This window comes from Anticarsia gemmatalis, chromosome 5, assembly GCF_050436995.1.
Source record: "Anticarsia gemmatalis isolate Benzon Research Colony breed Stoneville strain chromosome 5, ilAntGemm2 primary, whole genome shotgun sequence".
In the NCBI taxonomy this organism is placed as follows: Eukaryota; Metazoa; Arthropoda; class Insecta; order Lepidoptera; family Erebidae; genus Anticarsia; species Anticarsia gemmatalis.
This window is the reverse complement of record NC_134749.1, coordinates 7075303-7101754: the sequence shown is the minus strand read 5'-3', so window position 1 is coordinate 7101754 and position 26452 is coordinate 7075303. Positions and strand designations below refer to the sequence as shown.

Genomic DNA, 26452 nt, shown 5'->3' with positions numbered 1-26452 from the left:
CGGATACAATTTAAACTTTTTGGTACAAAGGTCAGTCAACTATGTAAGTGTAATTACCTTCTGCGAATTGCTACTTTAATACTCACTGCTATTTGAAGACAAAACTTGAGAGAAAAATCAAATGATTTGGAATTACGACGTGGATTTTTAGATGTATAAGATAGTCAAAGATCTAAATGAAGTGTTATCTCTTCTAGTATTTCAACGATAGCATATTGCTCTTCGGCGTAATTATTCTTGCAAATTACTAAAATTGTATTGTGTAAAATTTAAATTTTATTACGGTTTAATAGCCTCCCAACACATGTATGTACATAAGTGTATGTAACAAAGTGTTCACTGAAAAATCAATACGGCATTTTCACAACACTTACGAAAACTAATTTTATTTGTATTTAAACATGCCATTATTATTCACGGTCTTTGTCGTAAGTGTCAAAAACCTCTACTTATGCGGGTTACATGCATGTTATCCTCACACAATACATAACAGATTGGATACAAGTGTGGAAAACAGTTCGCTCATTGTGTTCCATTTTCACGAAGAATATTTTATACAGCGGTGAATAAGACACTAAACTTACTTATACATATATATAATAGTATATGTGTGTGTGGATTTTTTAAAAGCAATTCTAACGTCGTCGTTAGTTCGTCATATAAATTGGCTAATAGCAGACATTGACTTTGTTCGGCACTCAAAAGAGTTCAACGCTCGTGGACTTGAGCTAGCTAGTCTCACGACTCTTTACACAATGGCTTTTTTGTGCATTCTTGCTTTTGGTTATGACATCACCCCGACTAGCAACTTGACGATACTGCTGATACTGACTATGGTCATGTCAGTATATCCACGTACTCATATTGATGATGTTACTTACACTTATAATGATATGAAAAAATACAAACTGGATTTGCTTACTCTTTTTTTAGTATCTAATGATGGTACACGTGTTAGGGCACGTTTAATACTTTAAGTTTAAAGTTAAAATGTATAAATGTATTTCTTATGTATTTAACACAAGAAATAAATACTTTACCGGAATAAGAAATTATTTCACCATAGCTAAACATAGACACGGTTTTAAAATAAATAAAAAAAAACACATTCGGTATAATTACAGTAAACCTGTAAAGTAATAAAATAGCATCTTTGACTTTATCAATATTTCACGGTCTATTACTAACTTTTACTTACAGACCAGCATTAGAATTAAAGGAAATGACCAGTATAAAAAGTCTTTGAATTAATACCTATGGTGTGTTAGAAGAGTTCAAGTAACACTGGCATTTAGTGGGCATTATATACTAGTAAATGTGTTTCATTTTCGATAGTAACTAAAAATCATCGATTTTGTTAGATTAAGTGAAACTTAATACAGCATAGTGCATAGAGTATCATATTATACGTTCTTATCTTATAGTTATATATTTTTTAGGTTTGTTGAAACGGCTATAGATCCACAATGCCTAATCCAACACGTTGTTAGAGAATGTTTATGTGATTTTTTTTATTTAATTGTATCTCCGTAGTTATCGACTAAAAAGCCATCGTTTCAATACTGTTTTATTGTTAGAAAACAATAAACTTTCTTGAAGCTAATACACATATTATTAATAAAAACGACGAGGCTAACAAATACGCAATGAAATATATTACATGATGAATTTAATTTCCAACAAGATTTGTTACTTTCGCAGATTTTTGAATTATTTGTCATATCTTAAATACGAGTAATGTCAAACATATTCAAACATTCTTCATTGAGCTTTCTTCAAATAGCCTTGTTTATCAACTGTCACTTGTAAATTCTCAAATCCCTTGGTTAGTCATTAGCATTGCACTCTCCTAATCCTGGTTTAGCCTGGATATTATGATTCTATTAGAGCCTAAGGAGGAAAAGAGAAAGAGAACGCTTGTATCAGACACAAGCTCAATAAACATAAACAACAAACAAGCTTCTGCCATAATAGGAGACACCTAATAAAATAACTAAGTGTGGGTGTTAAATTCTCCTACTGTATACTCTTGCTACTTAATATTCGTTTATTAAATATGTAATATAGAGACCATAATTTTAAAAACATGTTTTGAGAATAAAATTTTACTAAGATTTTGTAATTTAAGCTAGTGAATATGAATTAAACGACACTTTTACTTCCTGCTTGCATTAAGGCTATGTGAGGAATCCACGTGGCATATCAACTAGACATGTAAAGGTTTTAAATACAGATTCAGCCAAATATCCTACACCAAATTATAGTTTCTAAATGAGCTGAAAATTTCAAAAATTATCCCAAAAAGAATGCCATAGAATTGTAACGCGTTAAATCTATGATGTACGTAACCTATCTGTAAGTAACTCGCACGTTTAGGTAGGTATCTACTACGTATATAATTTTGGTCGAGAGTTAGTCGTTTTTTATGCATAGGTTGTTGTAATCTGTCGGGACGTGCAAAAACTCAAGGAATATTTGGTGGAGGAGGCTCTGTGCCCTCGGGCGGCGGCGGTTACGTAAGTTCATCTATTTTCAAGGTCGAGGACATTGCTCCCAAATCGCTGATCGCGTCCTGCCGGCCGTTGGAGGGGAGCCTCCAACTGGCCAGTTTGGGCGTTCACTTCTTTTTTTCCTAATACACGTCTATTATACACCACTGTATTAGGTACCTTGCTCAGCTTTTTACATAACACACAAGAGCTGATGTTCGAGTTCGTTCAAATTAAATGCGATTTGGAATTTTAATTGCGCTCCTAGATGTTTATCGAGTTCTAGTCGAGAACAAAGAGTGGAAATGCAAATTTTATTACATATTTATACAAAAATCCTTTGTGTAAATGACTTTTCTTTAAAAGATTTGAACACAGGAACACAAAAAACTGTATGTACAATCAGTTACATTAGAAGAGGAATAGCTTTTGTGTGAAACAGCTACTGTTGTAATAAATCATTGAGAAAGTCGTCAGACTATTTACAACTACATTCTCCGCCCTGAGGGTGGTCAGTAGTTAAACAATGACACGAATTGAGAGCGCACCCCTTTCTTTTTACAACGGCTACTGCCTAATAAAACTCTTTCTTGCACTCAGTCACAACTACGAATGCGGGTTTGACAATAATGCGTCTAATTCTTTGGTTAATCTTTTCACTTAATCTTGTTTCTAATCTGCAACAGTCAGCGGAGATTATATCATTATACCGAATCGATAAAGTCGCAGCTTTATATATACTTGACTGTAACAAACACCCTTGTGAAACCGCTCTTTCATTGATTTAAGGTTTTTTTTCGCAAACCAAGGACTAACTAATCAATCACTTTCGAAAATGGTTAAACAATAAGTAAGCCGTTCTTTGCGTTTTTTAAGCAAACACATTTTTTACATTTCTCAAATTGCAATATTATTTTTGTCGCAGGAAACATAAAAGTTTCTATGTCATTGTGTTTTTGTCGTTGCAATGTGTGTTTGGGTGGAAAGGGACCGTTAGATTTTTTACAGTGCCATTATAACGGCCACCCTTTAAAAAAAACTTAAGGGTTCGGCAGGTAGAGCAAATCTTTTGATAGAAGCCTGCGATTAAGGCCGCGATTTAGCTTATATAATGTATTTTTTATCGTTCAGATGTTCCATATTCCTGTAATGGGCCTGACGTAACTGTAAAGTCTCATTCTATAAAGTTAAGGTTTTACCTCTTTGTCGCGGACGTGATCGCGGCTGATAGTTGCGCGGCGGAAGACATATGCAACGTTTTATTGTTGATGTTTGTTGATACACATCAATAATTTCATTGTATCACTTACACAATACAATGTAAGTTGGCTTAAGTTGGGGTTCTCGCTGATTACACTGCTACTGCCTATAAAAATACGCGATCTCTTGGTGAACCACCTGTTGAGGTATATAAAGTTGTATACAAGTATATAATCCAAAAATTTGAACACCGAGTTTTTATAAAAAAATAAAATATGAGGATATATAAATATGAGTAAGTATGTGTAAATTTTATCTCATTTTATACATAATTTTACTTTCTGAGGAAAGATTGTGTAACACAAACCCATGTCGGGACTATAATATTAGAACATGATTCACACCGGTCACGTTTCGCCATAAGTTTGTCATAAGTAGAATGATGAAGCACTATTGGCATGGAAGAAAAAATAGTTTGCTTATTTCCAACGTGCGACCACTCTTTGACTACTTAATACATTTCAGATAACGAATAAGTATTGTACACAAACGGGTACATAAATTATCGCTGTTTATTAGCTTTTATCATACAAAATAATGATATAGATCATCAAAAATGTTATTTTTAGGCAATACGATTATGACAGGTTCACTTCATTGTTTTTGAAAGCAGAGTCGCTGAAATAAAATGTTTAGTAAGACTAAGTTACCTCTTTCGATGGTTCATACGATTGTTGTACATAATATTGTTGTACATAATGCAGGAAGCAGGAGTAGCAACCGATTAAATTTAAAAAAATCCTACTAATTCTACCTAAGCAAATTGCGGCCATTTAAAAGTTTTAAGATCATACTAAATCTCCTAGTTCACGATTTTAAATGTCGCAAAAACAATCCTAAGTCGCGTCGTACGTTTTAATCCCAAAATCGGAAATAAGATTAACTCTCTTTCGGATTTTAACACAAATAAAAAATGTTTTTGTACCGGACCGCAACACCGGCCTACTAGTATTTAAAATACCGCCAATCTATTTAATTTAATCTCTTAATCGTATTTCGCTTATCATGGATTAAAAGCAAGTAAATATACAAAGCAGAAATTAGGAAGGATTAAGAGTAGGAAAGCTAAACATTTTCTTAATACTCTTCTAATTGTTCAAGAATATCTTACCATTAAATAAATAGACTATTGTTAGTACCTAATTAACCGATTTCAAACTATGGAAGTTTGAACTTTTTTAACTAATCCAATAATATAAACGACTTATCTAAAGTAATATTATAAATGCGAAAGTTTGGATTTTTGTTTTTGGATATTAATAAAACTATCAAACGAATGTTGATAGTTACACAGTTATTAAACTGGGTTAACAAATACATAAGATGCTTTATGCATTTACAATAGGAAATCAGAAGCCAGGTATGAATAAATTTAATTAGCTTTCTGCATTTATAAAGCATAATTTAGATGGTATGACATATTGTATTTAACTGATTCTATGATGATCTATATAAGTGTTTGCAAAACCTAGCGAAATCTAGACTGTCGTAGCGAAAGTAGTAATATGTCAATTATATTAGTGAGTCTACTATAACAAGGCCCCAAGTGAGACTAGTTTACAAACATGAAAGTATGAATCACATACCAACCCTTATAGAGTAATCTAATATTTCAAGAGAATATTATTATGCGTTACTTATTAACCTTATATTGGATGACATCTCTTTATTATTATTCATAAATACCGCTCATGTGTTATTTGGGAGTAAAAAAATTTACTTCTGAAAAATCTCTGGGATATTTACTATATACGTGGTAAATTTGTTTTAAAAACGAGTCGGCGATTTAGCAGTGAAATCTTAACATGTACAACATAATGTAATCTCTACAAATAACACAGATAGACAGCACAGTCGGTGCAATACTTAGTTGACACAGTGAAACAATTTTAAATTCTATACTATATACTATATAATATTATAAATCTGAAGAGTTTGTTTGTTTGTTTGTTCGTTTGAACGCGCTAATCTCGGGAACTACTGGTCCGATTTGAAAAAATCTTTCTGTGTTAGATAGCCCATTTATCGAGGAAGGCTATAGGCTATATATCATCACGCTACGACCAATAGGAGCAGAGTACCAGTAAAAAATGTTACAAAAACGGGGAAAATTATGATTCTCTTATGTGACGCAGGCGAAGTTGCGCGGGTCAGCTAGTATTCTATATACACACATCACATCATGCTTGTCACACCCGAAGGTGTAGACAGAAGTCAAGTGGTTAGTCTCATGTAATAGGGGGCGAACTTATTGCCATATACCGGGCAGGTTACAGAACTCCGGACTACTATTGTAAAAATTCTACTTAAATAGAATTAGACCAAATTTTAATTTTCTAGTTGTAATATATTCGATATCTGTGAATCACATTGACAAATTATGAGATGACATTTGGTCCAAGTTTCCATCGTATTGGTGATCTTAGTGTTTGTAGAGTCCTTTCGGACTTACAGATTCCGAGTGACCTGTTCTACGAATATATGTGTATGCTATCATCAAATACTCAGAGAGCGTGTACATGATTGGTTGAGGTGCCGATAACATTGATGGATTACTCTTTATCTTTCTTGAAATCTAAGATGATTGCGGAAACTTTTACTAGTACGTACTAACTTTACGACCTACATTTATGATATTAATAAAGATAAAGTTCATAAGATATAAATCGACTCTAAACTTATGAAATCTTTCTTCGTAGCATTTATATGACATTATATAGGTATTGTATAGATACATATTTTCTAAGATGATTAACATAGATAAGTTAAAATAACATTTTTGTAAATGACCTTTACGTACAAATTCCGGAATGTATTTTATGTAATCTTTATTGGTTCTGACTGATATTCTGGTTAGATTGCTAATTTTGATAAAGATTAACCGAGGTATTTATGAGTTGATGAGCGGTTCGTTATTTAGATTTTAGACACACTTGACTCGAGATTGTTTTAAACATACAGATATGTTAATAAAAGCCATAAATATTTCTATTACATTTCAGTAACTTCGCATCTATTATGCAAAAAAACATCCAAATTTTAAATGTTTAGTAAAAATGCAAACTTGTCGATCAAGTGCCAATTTGAACACTTTGTGCCAAACATATTTGAATAAGATAGATAACGTTCGGCTGATAATATCAGATAGTGAAGCCAATTTAAGTAGGTCTTGCAATAGCTAGTGATTTTGTGATTCTAACCTTTAATCTTATACTATCTAGTGCTTCTCTTACATATATGCTTCTTTAGCATCTAGTATATTCAGTGTAACTAAAAGTCCAAAGTGCAATCTAACAACTGCATTGACATATTGAAATCTCACACATACGTATGAGAGCAGAATTCAATTTGCACGTCGGCGGCCATATTGTCCGAGTGCTGTGAACTGATTTCAGTTTCAGCTAAATCAAAATGTAAATTGGGCGTAACATGATTTTGACACTTGTACTAGATTATCTGGTCGGTTCAGGAGTAAGATTCACTGTCAGCTTCGACCATGGCATTGGTGTGAGCGAGGGAGGTGAGATGTGCGCGGGCGGGGGCCTGAGCCATGGTGTTCCGTCTCGCTCTTGCGCACCAGTTCATTCACCCGCGCTCGCGGCGAGTACGGAAGAGCAGCTCGGTGCGCGGGCGCAGGTACCGAGGCGGGCGGACGCTGTACACGGGTAGTCGCGCAGGAAGGACGTCTCCGACCATGAACCGAGCTATATTTTATCAGTTATCCGGAGGTGTCGGTGCGCCACGCCGTGTCGCTCTACGCTCCAACATGACCCTCTAATATTACGATACTCAAGTGACGTTCTGCATTTAACTAGACTGAAAGCAACTTAGATCTCAAGATAAGACTTATTTTTATAATTTTCTCTAATTTTAAGTGACGGTTCTCAGTGAGATGTGGATTTATTTTAAGTGACAGTGAAAACATAAACAAAACATTTCCGATTAGGATTTTACAATTTGGATTATCTTCAAACTACTCATCGCTGGAGGATTGTACGCCTAATGGTTAGTATTATAAATAAATTGAATTCTAATAACTACTAACACATAATTATGTACAATAATTGGATTACTTAAGAATATCTTCGTGCACTCAAAAGACATCAACGCGCGTCTTCGTTTTACTCATGTTAATCAGTCAAGGTCTATTATAAAATAAATATTTATGTATGCTTAGTAATAAGTTAACATACTAACAATATTAATGACAGTTAAACTAAGATTCTTAAACTAACCACTCTGCTTAAATATTTTTCTTCTAACTTTACAAATACAGCAAAATGTTAACAATTAGCAATGTCAAACCGAAATCTTAATATATTTGTTGTATTTGTAAATATATACTCAAAACATTATTTAATATTTTATAATTAATATGCTTACTTGGATCGGGAAAAGTAAAAAAGTATTTAGATAAATGTAGTTAGTATAATACAGGTAGACTAGTTAACATAACAAATGGAAGAACTCATTGGTATTGTTTTTTTTTTTCTATATAAATAACCTAAAATTTGGCATTTAAAATTTGCGTCACTTAAAAATCAAATCAAATGCCAATGTGATAATCCGTAACTAATAAAACTAACACATTTACAATAAAAATATCCTAGCAGTTATTATATAAACATTAATAGCGGCTGGAAATATCACGTTTGGAGATGAGTTCACGTTTTTTGGGCGGTAATTACAGAAATCATAACATGCGAAGTTATCACGCACACACGCGCACCTATTGTTATTGCGTCGTCCCGGGTTGCGCAAAAACAAAGCCTTGAACTGGCCAAGTTCAAATTCAAGGCGAAGTGAGCACACGTGATCTACCTACGCCGACGTTACGTAATCCCACCCTTGCGTCCATCTCACAGATGTGCAACCGATTAACTCCATTACTTGTTATTCAATACCAATATCAAGGTCACCGTATTATCCAATATTTTTTTTAAATTATGCATTTCTCTTTAGATTTAAATGCATATAAAATCTATTTCGAAATAATTATTTGGACCTCAATACCTATTACATTATTTTTCCACAAAACAAAAATATCATTTTATATGTACATATATGAACATTAAAAATAATAATTATTATTACAATTATTTTGTTCACAATAACGCCATATTTTGTTAAGATGCAGCTTATGTAAAAATTAGAAATAGTCATATTTCATTAAGTTAAATTTACATAAGTAGGTAATATATTAATTATACAAAATAATTGTATTGCTCACGACCTTCACGACAAAACTGCATATTATTCAATTTGAGCACATCAAATAAAATTGAAGGCCAAATTAACGCACACAAGCATATATTTAAGTATTTGCGTATTACATGAAGCGCGAAGACGTATGTGTATGGAGAGAAAAATAATAATCTAAACGAGAACAACGACAAGCGAAATACATCTCAATCGTGAACGCCAAAGTCACAAATTAGCATGCGCGCCACTCACCGATGTTTCGGCAATGACAATGACAACGACCGATGATATAACAGAAGGCTGTCAAACCCGTGAAAACTCGGTCATTGAACCGCGCGCTCGCGACTCAGCCCCACTTCTCGACGCTTTCGCTCATGCGATTTTTACATTTAAGTCGCTGAACATAAAGTTTAATTTTATTTCACTTTGGTAAAAAAAAATATACAGTTAAGATTTAGACTGAAAATTTGTGACGCAAGCATATGGTAATGTTTCCCTCATATGATTTAAAGAACAAGAAGCCTAATTACATAAACAATGAAGACGTTGGAAAAATAGCTCTGAGTCTTGATGGGCGTTGACACTAGTTGTCAACATGTATGACGCGGGCTTTACATAGCTTTGTATATATTATGTTGTTACTGACATGAAGCCGTGCTTCTATTACCCATTGTACTTTCTTATTGAGATCTTCTTTTGTTTAAATCCCACAAAAGAAAACGGCCGTTAATTCGAAATAATATAATGCCATTTTATTAAACGAATATATAAAGGCATCAACGAACTTTACTATTTCAAAAATGGCTTCTAAGGGGTCAATGACATTGTCAACAGATATTGTAAATAATATTATGATCACATCAGTGATATAAGACTAATAATTCAGCATAAGTATAACACTATAATTCTCTACATAGCATTGCATTGTGTAGCATAACGATTACTTGCTAACTGGTAGTTACTCTTTTATCGGATGTAGATTAAAGTGTTAGGTCAGTATCATTATTAGGGCTCAGTTAGTGTTGACGTGGGTGTGCCAGGAAGGTCCTTGATGGGTAGAAAGTAAATGTTGGTTGCGAGGCACGCGCGGCGAGCTGCGGGGCGCGTGGGCTTGCGGGGGGAGGCAATGCGTGGAACCTGTTCGAACAACGGTACCTCGGTATCAAGCCCCGGGCGCACACGCACCCATTATGTAATAAGTAATAACCTTTTTCTCGCTTGACTGCCTCGTCCCTTCAACACATGTGACCCAAGCTTACAATAACAATGTTTATTTTGATGCTGATAGCAATTCACCGTATTTTTATCAAAGAGATCTTTAGTACTTTATGATCAAAGCTAATAATTATTGCCACATACTTAGATTTTAACGAAATACTGTCTCTACATTTTTTATGCTTAGGTTCTCAGGAAGTAAAATTATCAAGAATAAGTTGTTCCTAGTATCATTATAAAAACACTGATATTATGAGTTAGGTTAATGATCGAGAAAGAGAGTTTATAAGCAAGTAAGCAATATATGTAAATAAGTAAGCACTGCATATCTATGCATCGCTACACCTAGAATCCATTTCACATCAAGTATTGAAAGGTTTAACGTAATAAACTCTTTATTATTCTGTTTATGTTATGAAAGTAAAGTTGCAGGAAGTGCATTGAGCACGTGTTTGTTAAAATAACGATGACAAGTTGTCCCACATGCATATGAGTAACTATAATATGTATGCCATGAGCCTTCCGGTGGTCATCCGACCGTTACCGCACCTAATAAAATCACTTGCATAGTAGATTAAGTACTATGATTACTAACAACAATGTCACCAAATCAATTGACGTATTTCGTCTTCTATAAATAATTATTACATCACTCAAAACAAAAAGTTCATTTCCTTGTATACTGACTAGGACTGCATTACGTAGAAAAGTTATCGTTAGTAAATGCATTAGTCACCTATCTTAATGTTAAGATGAACGGAATGTAACAGTTTTCCTGAACAGAATATTTCTACGCTCGTTTGGATTAAGCCTGCAGGCGTCGATGCGTCCGCCTTTGATTTCACCCTCCTATTTTGTTTTTTTATCGACACGACCTAACGGTAGTGCGATGCAATAGGTACCGTATGAATAAAAGCATGTGTTCAACCTGTGAGAAACGTTTGGATATCAGTGAACTTTTCAAATGCATTGGAAACAATGATGGCTGTTTAGAATACACTTTAGAATGCAACATAAAGTTATAAGCGGTACGACCATCTAAGCATTTCCCTTAGGTGACTCATCGTGTAAACGAAACAGTACCGTTTTCCTGCATGTATTCTCTTTCCCATATCAGTTGCCTACTGGTTTATTACAACTAAAAGTTTATTTTACAATTCAGTGCCTTACACATACCTCTACATTCTAAGAAGCTAGGATCGCACAACTGCATACATATGCAGTTTTGTAACCCAAGTCCTGTTGTTGATCACTTCGCTGTTTTTGCTTAGCGGTATTACTATGCGCGTTGATTCACAATATGAATCACTGTAGCTGTAAACCCTGTTAGCCGAACATACATACATAGACACATACATAACAGGACAAGTTCACGATACTAGAAAACAATTTTGCAGGTGCATGTATGGCAACAATAAACAGATGATCATATTTCATATTCTGTTGATAGTCGTCTCAAACAGATCTAACGGGACTTCCTCGTACAAAGGCTCTACGGTCCCGTCATATTTTTTTCGGCTGCCGGTCCCTACCTGCGATTTAACCAAACACTTGATGTACCTTTTATTTTTTTTATTTTAGGGCTTTCATTGGTAGCAACCGTAAATAATCTATTTATAATAAGGTAAAATTAGGCCATTAAATGTATATAGAAAACCTTCTAGCATAATATTTTTAATACTCACAAAACTGTATCGACATAATCAATCTTTTAAAAATGGTTATTATTAATGTTATGTTCTACATATCGTTAGATAAAAAAGCGATAATGTGAGCGTACGGAACCTAAAACTAACAAAGGAAAGTAAACCGTCGATGCGGTTTGTTCGATCGATGAAAGTAAAGGCCTGAGTAGACGGTCGAGCAGTCCCGTTAGCCGGCCCGAGCTCGGGCTCACGGAATACTAAACGCTGACATACTGCGCGGCTTTTGACCCTAGCCACATTCTAGTCTAGTACTTTAACACTTGTCTGCACTGATTTAGCTTTAAACTATAGTTTCGATCATTCACGCAAGGACTAACAATCACTACCATGTCCATCATTCACGCCATAAACACAGCATTTAAACCATAAAATAATTTTAAGTCATTAGTATATTCTCGTTCGGTTAAAATAGGTAATTTACTAACTAACCTTGGAGTGACTATTGTCAAAACAGTTGTGTAATTAAAAAATAAGGTTTTATTACCCAGAGAATGTCTTCAAACCGTCCACAGTCCTTCCAAGACTTGCATTTTTTAACGACACTGACACATTGTTGTTTCCATTACGTTTTTTTTTCTCCTAAAAAACCTAAACTATTCAATTTGCTAAAAACAAGAAAATGCAATTTGTGCAAATGGTATTTTTTATTGCGTCCTATTATTTATTTTGACGTAATTGGCCATAAAACCTCGAAGGTTCATTGTCTGACAAAACACCTTTGCTATCTTGTCGACCTTCATTGTTATTGCGAACAATTAAACAAATGAGCCGACAAAGAAAATTGCACATTTTGTGCTAAAAGTGAAAAGTACTCACAATTCGTAAAAAACTTGCACAGAGAAGTGAAGCGGCGGGTGGCGTGGCGGAGGATTAGAAATTTAACCAGACTTATCGGAACATTCGGTTACGTACTAGCTATGTTGATAGAGATGTAGGAGAGGACAACGACCCTACGCAAAATTCGCTGCATTGGGCTAGGTGTAGTGCATGCGCGTATGTAGCGGTATCAACGCGGAAGAGTAGCGAGCGGGAGCGCACTATGCGCCTGCACCCTGCCAGAGCGGGAAAAACGCATGAATGAGTATTGAAGCCTACCCCAAGAAGGGGGAAATCGAGTTTGCACTGCGGGCACCAGCACTTGCACAGATATAGACGAGCCCTATACATTATACTAAATAGGATCAATAGTCCTTATGCCATCAAAACTTTAACTCGTCGCCCGCCTCCACAAGAATGACAGATTGAATGTGTTTAAAGTTACAGCATTCAAAATACGTCAAATGATTAGTTATTAGTCTTTTCTAAACTCGAAAATGATTACATTTATTGCAATAAATAAAATATTTAACATAATTTTAGTTCGTTATTTACAAGTCGCCATGCGACTAGACGAAAGAGCTTTACTAAAACTTAGGAATAAATAACCATTACGTACGTTAATTTAATTCGCCAATTAAAACATTTAAAATTGGTATTTATGCACATATGTTTATGCCTCTATTAAAATTTCGTCTAATTAATTAAAACAGCTACGTATTCTCCTAAACCAATGATCAATGACCAAGTTATGTCACAGTTCCCAGCCAGGATAATATGACATTAATATAAAATATCAATCGATCTAAACCTATGTTTAAAATACTGAACGTAAATTCTTAAGCAATAAAAACAACACTTAAAAGTTGTTTACATTTACAAGAATTTATGAAAACAACTGACTATGAGCTGGATACAAATATATAACAACAATGATATATGTATGGAAGTTGTTGAATAATTACTGAGATACCATCAAAAATAATAAATTATGCTAGAGAGCGTAAAACATTGTTACATATCTTGTACAGCTTCTAGAGTTACAATATAAATAGCCATATTAGTTTCTATTACAATTCTGAAGAAAATTTGTGATGTGATGTCAACGACCGTGTGCCCAATACTCGTACAGTAAACGCATTTCCCGGCACACACGAGCGCAGCGTGCGATTTATTCGCACGGCGGGCGGATCGTCGCGTCGTCGAGCGGGTGAGGCGCGGGCGAGGCGCGGGTGAGGCGCGAGCGAGACGCCGCGCGACGCCGGGCGGCGGGGGCTAGCGCAGTGGGACGAGGCGGCTGCGGCCGTTCACCCCGGAAGATTCAGTGTTTTGATACCGCTCAAGCCTCCGCCGCCGCTGGAAAACTGCATTTTCTTTGATGCGCTTCGCTTTTCACGCTCTAATTGACCGAGAATCGGATAATTTCGTTTTTTAAACGCACTATAATGTCTCGCGGGATACAAGTGGTCCCTTTAAAAGAACATTGTTTTTACAAATATCGTTATAAATAAGCCAACGTTCGATTAAAAATTCATCGATTAAACATTTATCCAACTTATACAAGAGAGGTTATAATGTCAGAAACTATTTAACTTATACTAACAACCAATATGTACCCTCATAGATACTTACTAATAAGCCTTACAGGATAAAAACTGATAAACTCAGTTATTATTTTCAGATGAATATTACGAAAAACCTTTTCATAGCAAAATATTTCTGGTTACTTAACCACAACACATTCTATTCTAATTTAAAATGTTGTTAAGAATTAAAATAATTGTTAAAAAATATATTAGATTAGATCAGATAAGTCTTATTATCTATACTTATCAAAGAGACACAAAAACCTACATCTCGACCCCTAGTTGAAGGCGTTTCAATCGATAGGGCTTGTGACGAGTGCGTTATACGAACAAAGTCTGAAAAACGTGACACTTTGGGGTAGATCGCGGACGATGGGATATTATCAGACGTTATGGTAGGTCGTGATTGCGATTTGCGAGGGGTGAAAACATAAAGCTTTAGGGGCTATAGAGTCGCCAGCACAAAGGATTAGTACTCAATACTATGTATCCCAAATATGTTACATTGTAAATTTTTATGCTTAGTTTTTGATTTCAAAAACGAATGTAGTTTCATATATCTAATTACGCAACCTGATGATAGACAAACGTGTAATATTTCTGTCTATTAAAAATATCATAATTAAATACGTAGTGTTTGTGGGATCTTTTGTACCCACAGAGCAGTTCGCAGCTGTTAACAGATTACAGGCTGTAAATAGTGAAATCAATATTGGATAATAGTAGGCGGCAGGGTGCGGCGTGGTGGAGGAGAATGGGATGTTTTAACCCCTACCACGAAAATTTCAATATTCAAATTTCAAAATAATTAGACGTAGCAAATAATAAAATAAGTACTGTTTTATATCGGTTTAAGAATAAAAAATATCCTGTAGTTAAATTTACTATGAGATAGAGGATAGGATCGAGAATCGTGGGTAAGGGTGCATGTGCAGGCTGTGTCGACGACCCGTGAGAGTGAAAGCGTGTTCCGGGGAGGCGCGCAGGCGGCCGCCGCCCGCCCTGGCATGGCTTTCGCTGCCGTTCTCACGACACCCGCTGCCCCGTTGTTTTCAACTCGTATTAATTAGCACCTCACAAGCAACGGTTGTTATTTAACGAATAAAAATAACTTACATTGTAATTGATGTAACTTGCATCAAGATAACTGTCATACCGTTTATGTAAGTGGCTATTTTTTCTCAATTTGTAAATGTGCTCTGTTAGAAGCAATAAGAATGAATCTACAACATAAAACAGATATGCATAATTTTCTAATGTTTCCAAATTCTAATAACCTATCCTTTCTGAACTTCTCTCTTCATTGTCTTCAGAAAACAAAGACAAGGAATTATTGTGGTTTAAAATTAATTGTTTTTATAATATTTAAAAAAAGTTACGCGGCATATTAATAAAAATGATGATAGTGTTAATGTGTCATTCGAGTGTTAATTTCCCGCGGCAACTCTCGCGATCATCACCACTAGAGTGGTGGGTCGGATCGAGAGCACGGTCAGGGCGCCCGCCGCGGTCGCCCGCCACACTACGGAAGTAATGAACTTGAATGCAGCCCGCGGTCGCAATGCGCTGTGCCGTCCCGCTCTCGTCTAATAAGAGAATAGGAGGCGCGAACGTGACGTACTCACTGCATTTGCTGTCAAATTCGTCCGCATTCTCCGTCACCGGCCGCTTTCGTCGTCGATGCGTTTATCGGAACGAGACGCGAATATGTGTGTCGATTGCATTCTCAGCGTCGTAAAAGTGCATCTAGGTCGGTGGGCATAGCGGCGCGGCGTCGGCGGGTTAGTGCGACGCGCTCGTCGGCTAGACGTGAGGCAGGTCGGCAGCACGGTGGCCTCCGCGTTGCATAATGCGCGCTGCGCTCCGCCGGCGAGCACGGCGAGAGGACCAGGGCGCTTCCGCGCGCGAGCCCCGCTGAGCGCGAGCAGCCGGCCGCTCGGCCGCGACGCCCCCGAGCACGGCCGCTGCGCCGACATGAGAGCGGCGCGCCGGCTGCGGCCCCTCGTCCCACTGCTGGCGCTCCGCATACTCCTCGAGTACCTCAAGTCGCTCGACGTCGCCACCCGCCTCGCAGGCACATGCACAGACTAACACTATTCATTTACCAAAGACGATACTACTAATTGTTTATTCGCGGTAGTAAAAGCGTAAACGCGTAAACTATTAACAGTATATCAAGAATGCCTTGAACGATGAATATTTATAATTGTAAGTATTACTTATTTTTTTAACCATTTCCGTATTAGTATATTGTATTGTTAATTTGTGGATTTAAAAGAAGCGTCGCGTCGGTCTCTTTAGTTAATCGAGATATAAATACTCCAAATATTCCCGGAAGTGCCTATTCTACTCTTAACATGTGACAATTAACGAAAAGATTCTAATGAGTACTAAATTTCTGTAAATTATGGAGATAGTTGCGTGACGCTGGATATTATTCCAGCGAAACCCTAGTAACAATTCAAGTGATTAAAAATTATTTTAAAATGGATTCCGTGTAACAAGTGATTTAGTACATGCTAAATGCATTTTAGAGCACTCAACTCCGCTTTTAAATATAATATATAATGCCATAATCTTTGTAGCCGTTAGGTACACGCGTCTATTTGTAGTAGAAATATCTACGTATTAAATGTATTATTAGCTTGCAAGGTTAGTGTTCCCGTTGCACTCTCTCATGGCTATATAATCTATGCGTGCAATAATCATACATATATTACAACATCACTCTCATTAAACTTCCCTAAGTTGACCTTGTAATCTGTTATACATATTGTGTTAACTAATTTGTTTGGGGTACAAACAATTTTTAATTTCGGAACCTTATTGCGGTTAAATTACTTTGCTTTCATGTCTCTTCGTTACGTTTACGACCAATAATTATTTGAATTAGTCAAGTTAATCCGTAATATTTTCATTCATACGTAATATAGAATTACTTATGTAGTTAAAATCTATAGATCTAATTCATACATAAATCGTTGACAACGTTAAGTAGTTACGATAATAGCTTTGATAACTACAGTTATCAAATAGAGCTCCAATGAGGAAACGAGACTAGAGATAGAGAGACCTTGTAAAGTTCGAACAAATCAAAACAATCAATGTATCATGTCTCATTAATCACTGAATAATAACGTGGAATATTAACGTTATGCACTTATGTCTAGGGTTGTTTAGTTGTTGTTCGTTACCATTACAAATGCCAATAACTAAATCTTGTAGCTCATTCTATCATAATGATAGTAAAAAATAAATACAACAATTGTCCAAAAAATGTTTAACCTAATATGAAATATTTAAATTGTATTGTATGCATTTTCATGAATATGAAATTTATTACACATAATCCTTGTCAAGAGCAGTCCGCATTATAAATGCACATTAAATATTTGTTTACTTAAATGGCGGAACATATAATATGTAGGTGTTAACCCTAGAGCGGCGAGCGTCGCAACGTGCTGGCGTAAAGGGCAAGTTCAAGAGCGAGCGCATCATGCGCCAAGGTTGCTTCCTGGTGCGCGCGCGGCGATGCGCACCGATCGCGCCGTGCGCTACTGTACGATAGCTCTGCGCTCAGCGACGCGCGCAATATTATCGCTTTCCATGCCACTACTGCTTTCACGACTCAATAATGTTAAATATAATCATACATGTTTCATGAACAAGAACCACTTTGAGCTTCCTTTAGCAATATCGAAAATGTTCTTTCTCTCTTCATATACACTGCCTGTAATTTCAGTTTTAGTTCTAATAACCTCGCCATTTAAACCAAGAAGATCGTATATAAAAAAGTAAAAGTAATTAGTCGGAATAACATTTACGTAATTGTGCAAATAGGTACGGCAACTCAGTAAGATTAGAAAATACAAAATATATCATTCTAATAGGAGATAGGAGTAAGTGTTCTGATAAGGAATACAAAGTATGTAGAAGCTAGTTGCTGGGGTGGGGTTGCGTGCAGCGAGTGACATTGCGCGGACGCATTGCGCAACTTGCACTCACGGTCACGTGCAGCACTCCCTCCGCGCCCCACCACCCCGCCTCACACCGCACCTTACGCAACTTTTCACTACATACATTACATTATTATATTATTATCCAAAACTATAGCGCTAATTAATCATTTAAACCAACTAGCAAGTTTAAGTTTGTCTGATTCAAACTAATTAGTACACTATGTAGAGCTTATAAATATTTATCATTGAATTAAAGCCACGTCCGTTGCCTTTATGAAAAATTACGACATACGTTATCATACCTTATGAACAATAATAATAAAGTTATTCACTAACTGAACACCACATTGCATTAAAGATTCATGTTTCTTAAAAAAAGTCTATTGTTTTTTTAAGTAATTATATTCCTTGTTAACAAGGACAAGGCACTTACCTTGTCACCATTTTTCCTAACCGTGGCCTTTGCTTCTATTATAATTATAATGTATTTACGTGTAATCCTACGCACTCCATATCATATAAAAATAGAAGGTATACGTAAGGTACAGAAGTACAATAGATACTTAGTGATGCACCACATCGGTTACAAAACTCATACATAAAACCATTACAAATGCAGCGCATAATGTTTACAATACGGTGCTCGTGCCGGCGCTTGCGCAACAATTTGAATGTCAAATGGGGCCGGTTTGGAAAACAAAATTTTAGTTCTCATCGAGAGGAGTCGTCGGCCGCGAGCCGCCTCGCTTCCGCAATTATGCAATGAAATGTTCAACTTCAATGTTGCTTCACTGCGCCAACATGGACGGGAATGCATTCTTTTATGGACAGGTCCACTACAATCCAGTGGCCGCACTAAAACGCATCTCTGCAAGCCACGCTTATTGACATGGGCTTTTTGTGTTTATTTTCATTTGGTTAATTTTGACCAAAATGTATAGAACTGATTTTCGAACTTCAGTCTCTTATTTTTTCTTTTCAACATTGCTTATCCCGCAGGTGTTTATTAGTAAACATGTTGTTTCAAGCATATTATCAAAGTCTAAACATAAACAAGTTCCCGTTCCCGATTCCGTATTCCACGTGAGTATTGCCAATTTGGCAAATACTCAATACATCTACCGTCAGAACAGCAAAAAGCGATAATTTTGCTATACATCTTAAATATAAACTAATTCATTAACGTTTCTATCATAAATTAACTAACGCTCCCTCTATTTTTCCGGCAGGCTCGTCAACTAATTTGAAATCGAATCAGTATTTTCTATTTTAAATTATTGATCCGTTCAATGAGTTTGATTTGAACATGTTACTCATATTCTTAACTTAATAATAAAAATATGAAAGGCCTGACAGCATGACAGCAACATGACTGCAACAGCATGACGACCAGACTTGACAGCATACAATGATAATTATCAGAAATTGCGAATGTACGAAAACAACCATCAAAATTCCACCTGATAAGCTAACAATACTTATTCAAAAGTGGTGCAACCAGGGTTATAAGTTCAACTCAATTTGGGCTCTGAGTAAAATACTGTGTTTTCTTGATAATGTATCTTTGACGATTCGTTACTAAAAAAAATACATAGTTACTTTGCTCTATATAAAAAAAATATGTAGGGAAGATCTCCATGAAATAATATTAAAACATGTGATTAATAATGTGTTCGCCTTGTTTCAGGTACAAGTTACTTCAATACGTAGAAAATAATTATGAGAATACTTATTTAAAGAGCTACAGAAATACATCAAAATGAGACTGGTAAGTAAAAAAATACTGCTCTTATAATAAATAAATTAAATCATCAGCAATCATTATGTATTTATTTATGGTTGAAGTTGCGAGCTAATTTTATAATGAAATATCTAAGTGTTCAATTAAATTTTCTAAAATATAAATAGGCAAAGGGGAAGTGTTGGTGCGCAGTGGAAAGTGCGCACTTATCACAAAACTGGGTCAGTAGTGGCGCCGCCCCTTTATCGAACGTCGCTTCTCGCCTCGCACTTAGAAAACTAAACTCTTTCTGTAGGAAAATAACACTCAAAGTCAAACGACACGGCAGGAAATGCACACGGCTGTAAAGAGGGAAAATGCATTTCGTTACGACGCCGTTTGCATATTTTTGGGTCTGAAAATGACTTCGACTGTAAAAGGTGCTAGATTTTGACGCTGAAAAGTTTGACAGAATTATTGTTTCGGCACGCGAGGCTACATTTACTTATGGTTTAGCTTATTAAGTGAAGTGTAAATGAATACTGACTGTAAATTATTGTTTGATTAACAGTCAACAAGTGAAGAAGTTCCAAGCACAACAGTAGTGGGTCGGACTGGGAGTCCGGGAGGAGCCGACGTGAGCGCTGTGTCCAGCGCTAGCGCCTATGATGTAACGCGCATGCGCGAGGATGAGTTCGAAAGGCTCACAGTGTACATAGTTCCCGACGTGCCGTGTGAGCGCGGCACGCCGAGCCGGGCTGAAAGGACTCTACCGCGCAGCCTGGCTCTCAGACCATCCGCAGTATTATCTACTCCAAACACACCGGTAAGTTAGCATTTTAATTGCTCGTCTATAACCGTGTAATAAGCTACATTATTTATCGTAAATCCGAAAGGAATTAGTTACAATGTATTAATAACAAGTGACTTTCAGACTGAAGGTGTATGGAGCATAGGAGTGATCCCTCGTGGAACACGGTTCGGACCCTTTGAAGGAACCCGAACCCCTAACAAACCCAATGACAAAGTTTCCTGGCGATATTATTGGAGGGTGAGTGTTACAAATAGTTTATTCTTTTTAAAAATACACTGTAATCGCAACCCGCTTCGCTTTTACAATAGACAACATAGATTGGTTGAGGCCTAATACCTGTAAATATTTTCATCAGCACAATCTATTAGCTCTCTACAACAATATACAAACTATCCTCTGTTGAACAGACTAATACCCTCTATCGTACAAAGTTATCATTTATCCGTATAAATTATGCACTATTATTTTCTCCTTCAATTAACCGAACTCTCTCTTTGGGCCAGGTACAGGAAACTGTGAGACATCATACTTATGGAAATATTAAGGTGAGATCGGGTTTTACTTTCATTCTTAGGGTGATGGTGGAATAACGTGTAAATAAATAAATGCAATCTCTAACTGCTTATAGATAATTTGAAATACGGGCAATTCTGTTATATCAATGTCAATATTTATGTAAAAATCATTCATAGTATGCAACGTTGTAAAGTTGTCACACAGCACTGATATCCGTAGTCACACTGTTAGATGAACTAGTAGTATTGTTTAAATAGAGTTGATTGTTCCAACGAGCGTTATCTTCCGCGTCCTATATTACCTCTTGAGTGACATTGCATCTCGTCCTTGACTCCCCACCACTACAAGTATAATACAAGCGTGTCGCTATCAGTTGCACGCGCTCTGTAAATATCCTGCACGTGCCACGTGCACCAATAAACATGTGTTTAACTCAGTGATATAAGTTAGATTTGAATTATACGTAATCCTAATCAGTCAATAATAATTGCAATGTTACAGCTAATTCAAAGTTACAACATATACTTGTACCACTAGACAATACAATGTAACGTCAACTATGCAATTACAAAACAAGAACAATAGCGAAAGTTGCAATTTCATTTTAAATACTACATTTTATGAAAATATTAACGACTTGTTATTGTAAAAAATGTAAATTAACAGTATTCGTTTAATTCGAGTGTTTGATTGTTCCTTTTGATACACAGTTGCAAATAATTGTTAGTAGATATAATTCAATAAGTGCAAGAGTAAGCGTTATAGTTGGAATTATTGATTAATTACAGATATTCAAGGACAGTGACTATTATTACCTGGACGGTTCAGACACGAGCGTGGCGAACTGGATGCGATACGTCGCGTCGGCTTATTCACTCTCTGTGATGAACCTCGTCGCTTGTCAACATCAGGAGCACATATACTTTTACACAATCAGGTAAATTCACTTCACAAGTCACTTTTTCACAAATAACTTAACTCCCAAGTATAAGAGAAAGTTAATAACATTATGGTTTTTTATTTTCAGAGACATTATGCCTAACGAAGAGCTAATGGTATGGTACTGTAAGGATTTTGCAACGAGGTTGGGTTACGACATCGACCCGGAGAGGGCAACTTATTCTATCTGTAAGTATTTATTGCTGTTTTGGTTTTATTGACTCGCACCATGTTTATGTTGTGAAAGAAAATACATAACAACAATTTTTTATTTGCAGGCAAAGAAGAATCCTTCAAAAAGGCCTACGGTTTTCCACCCGCACCTGTACATCCTGAAATTGCCTTTAACCATATGAAATATGTTCTTGGATTAACAAATACTAAAGAGCTTCTTGAAACTGAGATTCCAAGCCGCCGGCGAAAACGTGAACCGACTGATAAACCATTCCATGAAAGCCCGGCAACTATTCTACGCGAAGATCCCAACTGCGTCAACAAGAATGACAGAGCAATCAGAACTGATATTTCCACAAATGTAATCCATAACAAAACGGAAAATTCTTTTGTAAGCGAAAGAACCTCATTATCACCTAACAGCCTGATGCCTTCTCCTTCGCCAGTCAAACTACACAGAGAAAATCCTACTTTAATTATTCATCAACATAAAGAGAGTACATCTCAAGTAGTAATACATCAGCTCGAGAATCCCAGACTTCAGAGCAATAGATCCCCCGCTCAAACTCAACTTTTGAGAGACATGCGAGGCCCGTCGCCAATGGCCCAAAGCAATCAAGAAAAATTAGGAAATAAGTCTCCGGTCCTTACTCATTGTGGCGGTCCCAACTATGAACATCAGCTAACACCAAACGATGGATCAGTCCGATCTGATGAGGGTTACCACAGTAATGGGTATCACGATGAATTTACTCCGCCAGAGGATTCCAGTGATTCTGATGTAGAGAATTATGTCCTCGATTGTTCAAATAAAACAAATGAACCCAAGGAAACAGTAATAGTCCAAAAGATTGATCAAGATATGCATCGCAATGAATATAGAAAAGTAAAAATCAAGATGCCAAGAGCATATCAGTATCAAAATCACAAGGACATGGACTGCGAAAGTGAAAAAGAGCTGGTGATTGCTGAAGAAATGCCAAATACTCCGCAAAATTTATCGCCTCCCAGGCGTGACCCGGCTACTTCCACTGTAATAGTATTAGAATCCTCTCAAAATACAGTTGTGCCACTCAATAAACCCTACTATGAAGATGGAACGATTTCACCTACACCCCAGCCAGCTTTCATGAGATATTCTCCACCACATACGAGGATATTGGAGACGATCTTAAATGTAGGCAGAATAGATACAAATAATAATGATCCAAATCGTCGTCAACCAAATGCGACCCCACCGCCGTCATCACCAACCGAGATGGCTTACTCGTATAAGAAAAGCCATAGATACGGGAACGCCTGCAGCCCGGACTCTAGTTCTAATCTGACACCTTTACCATCGTTACTACCATTACCCCAACAACTGCCGGCACCTAGCGCAGCTTCGGTTTACTCCTCATCACCACCACACACGATTCCGCATACAACTGAAATCCGGGAAATTCGTGAAATAAGGGAAATAAGAGAGACGCGATACGAGCATTATCCCAACTATCCGTACAATTTGTACTCTCCTCCACACACAACTTTAATAACTCAACTTGGATCTCCACCCAGCAGTTACTCCCCGGTGACATCAACCCACCAATATGAACGATCTCAGAACGTTCCAAACAATCATCATTATCCATCATCAACGAGTGTGATTACAATGAAAAATAGCAGTTCACAAGTGAGTTTAATTCACAACTCTAACGCAAACAATCAGATGGTGCCTCAGCATGGCAGTGTCAGTCCCGACGGTTCGTGCGGACTAATGGTAGCGCCGATCAGTCCTGGCTCACAGTCCTCTCGAGGATACAGAAGTTTGCCTTATCCTCTCAAAAAGAAAGATGGAAAGATGCATTACGAATGTAATGTCTGTTGTAAGACTTTTGGACAACTGTCAAATTTAAAAGTTCATTTGAGAACGCACTCGGGAGAGCGACCGTTCAAATGTAATGTGTGCAATAAATCGTTCACTCAACTAGCGCATCTACAGAAACATCATCTGGTGCACACTGGAGAGAAACCACATCAATGTGATATTTGTAAGAAACGATTTTCTTCAACATCGAATTTAAAAACGCACTTACGCTTACACTCCGGTCAAAAGCCTTATGCGTGCGACTTATGCATGCAGAAATTCACACAATTCGTTCATTTAAAACTTCACAAACGGCTACACACAAATGACAGACCGTACGTTTGCCAAGGCTGTGATAAGAAATACATCAGTGCCTCTGGACTACGCACTCACTGGAAAACTACGAGCTGTAAACCAAACAATATCGAAGAAGTATTAGCAATAGCCAACGCAGCAAACACTGAATGCATCGGTAAGTCACATTTATCACTGAGGCAGTCCAAATATTTATTTGTATTCACTTTAACGTTTCACTTTTTTCTTATTACAAAATATTGTAATTTATTATTTTTTAAAATACAATTCAAACGAAAGAGAATTAACGTGATCGCAGTCGCGAGAGCAACTGCAGCGCTCTGCACTTTCTCTTCGTAGGTGAACCGCAACTTTCACTTGCGTTCTCGCTGAACGCGGCCGATTTCATTTTCGCGTGCACTTTGCAGGTTCCGTCGACAAAGACTGCCACGAAAGAGAGGGGCATGAGGCATACGAGGTGCACTCTCCATCGCAAGGAGGGCTGGTGGGAGCCGGTGGGGCGCGTGTCATGTCGCACAGCGAGGTAATGCTGGGAGGGCAGGCGCACACCACCACGCCGCACCTGGTGACGTCGCACGGGCCGCTGTCGCCGCACTCGGCACACGCGGCGCACGCGCAGTACCGCGCGCTGCCGCCGCCCGACCACGAGCTGCCGCAGCACTACGGGCCGGCGGGCGGCGAGCCGCGCCCCAGCGTCATCGAGTCCAACCAGCCGCTCATCATAGAGTGCACCTGAGAGTATATAGTGCGTCGCGCACTCATCGGACGCGTGTTTCCCCGCCGCATCATGTGATTCCAGTCTTGTGATCAAACGAAAGTATTTCGTAAAAACTTTCGGACGAGTGTTTCGTCTCGTCCCTTGCAGTGGCTATGAGATTACGATATAAACTTTAAGTTGTACATTTGTAATGATAATTAGATATAAGTGCGATGCGATATTAATAAGTACTAAGTACTTGCGTTTTGTTAGTCCCCTTTGGGAAAGTGTATCATATTAGGGTAAGGATTTAAATATTACATCCAAGATTTCAGCAGCCTTTGTTTATACTAATGCTCAATTTTATATGTATAGTTAGAATTCTATTGCAAATAGGATTTTGAGACATCGACTTATTTAATTTTTTATGCAATTACAAATATAGGTACCTTCTTCCAGATAGAATGTCTTCGTAACATAGTTAACTTGTTTGAAGATAATCAATAATTTGTTTTTGAGTTGTAAGTAGTGTTAAACATCAGCATGGACATGAAAGCGTTACTATTATTGAATTTCACCAAAGAATATCTGAACAGCAATAAAAAGTGCCGAGCGAATACTTTTTTGTGAAATTATTTCAAATCGGACCGAACATGTTATCAAACAACTGATTAGTGGTAAGTGCCAAAAGCACGTTTACGTTTAAGTTACAATTAAAAAGATGAGCGTATAGTATTTTTAAATTGTTGTTCCTAATGAATAATCGGAAAATAAGCACATAACATGTGCGAGAACTTAATTCTAATGTTATTTAGAGTAAAATTGAGAAATTGTGTACATTATCCCTACGCTAGAACAAATGGTGCTTCACATCGTAGAGTAGTGGTCGCTGGCAGCGCCGGCGCCGCGCACTCCGCGCACTCGCCAGCGAGCGCCGTGTGCGGTGAGGCGTGCGCGCGCCGCCCGGCATGTACTACATCGTAATGTTAATTCACCGAGTCTACTAGTTACTATTTTATATTCCCAAGTAATTATGATTCTCCTATTCGAAAAGGCTGAGATAAATAAATGTAATGTAATGTTTGGCGATTATTAAACGTAAGTAAGTGTTGGTTGGCATCTCGTGTAAATTGTGTAGACATGTGCGTAACGTATTAAGCTTGTAATTATGTGAGCATAGTTTATACGCGATGTACGA

General features: G+C 37.1%; 1 protein-coding gene across 4 annotated transcripts; it reads left to right on the top strand.

Moving 5' to 3' along the window:
* The first annotated feature begins 7414 nt into the window (after positions 1-7414).
* On the top strand, positions 7415-26353 carry Blimp-1 (PR domain zinc finger protein 1). Of its 4 annotated transcripts, none has more exons than XM_076114461.1 (9): positions 7415-7754; positions 19921-20001; positions 20525-20779; positions 20888-21004; positions 21271-21312; positions 22072-22220; positions 22311-22411; positions 22501-24714; positions 24965-26353. In XM_076114461.1, the coding sequence occupies exons 2-9, from the start codon at positions 19993-19995 to the stop codon at positions 25291-25293; spliced, it is 3216 nt and encodes a 1071-aa protein (XP_075970576.1). In that variant the 5' UTR covers positions 7415-7754; positions 19921-19992; the 3' UTR covers positions 25294-26353. The 4 variants fall into 4 exon arrangements, with proteins under 4 accessions (XP_075970576.1, XP_075970575.1, XP_075970577.1 ...); XM_076114460.1 differs by lacking the exon at positions 7415-7754 and adding an exon at positions 16358-16482; XM_076114462.1 differs by lacking the exons at positions 7415-7754; positions 21271-21312 and adding an exon at positions 16358-16482.
* The last annotated feature ends 99 nt before the right edge of the window (positions 26354-26452 follow it).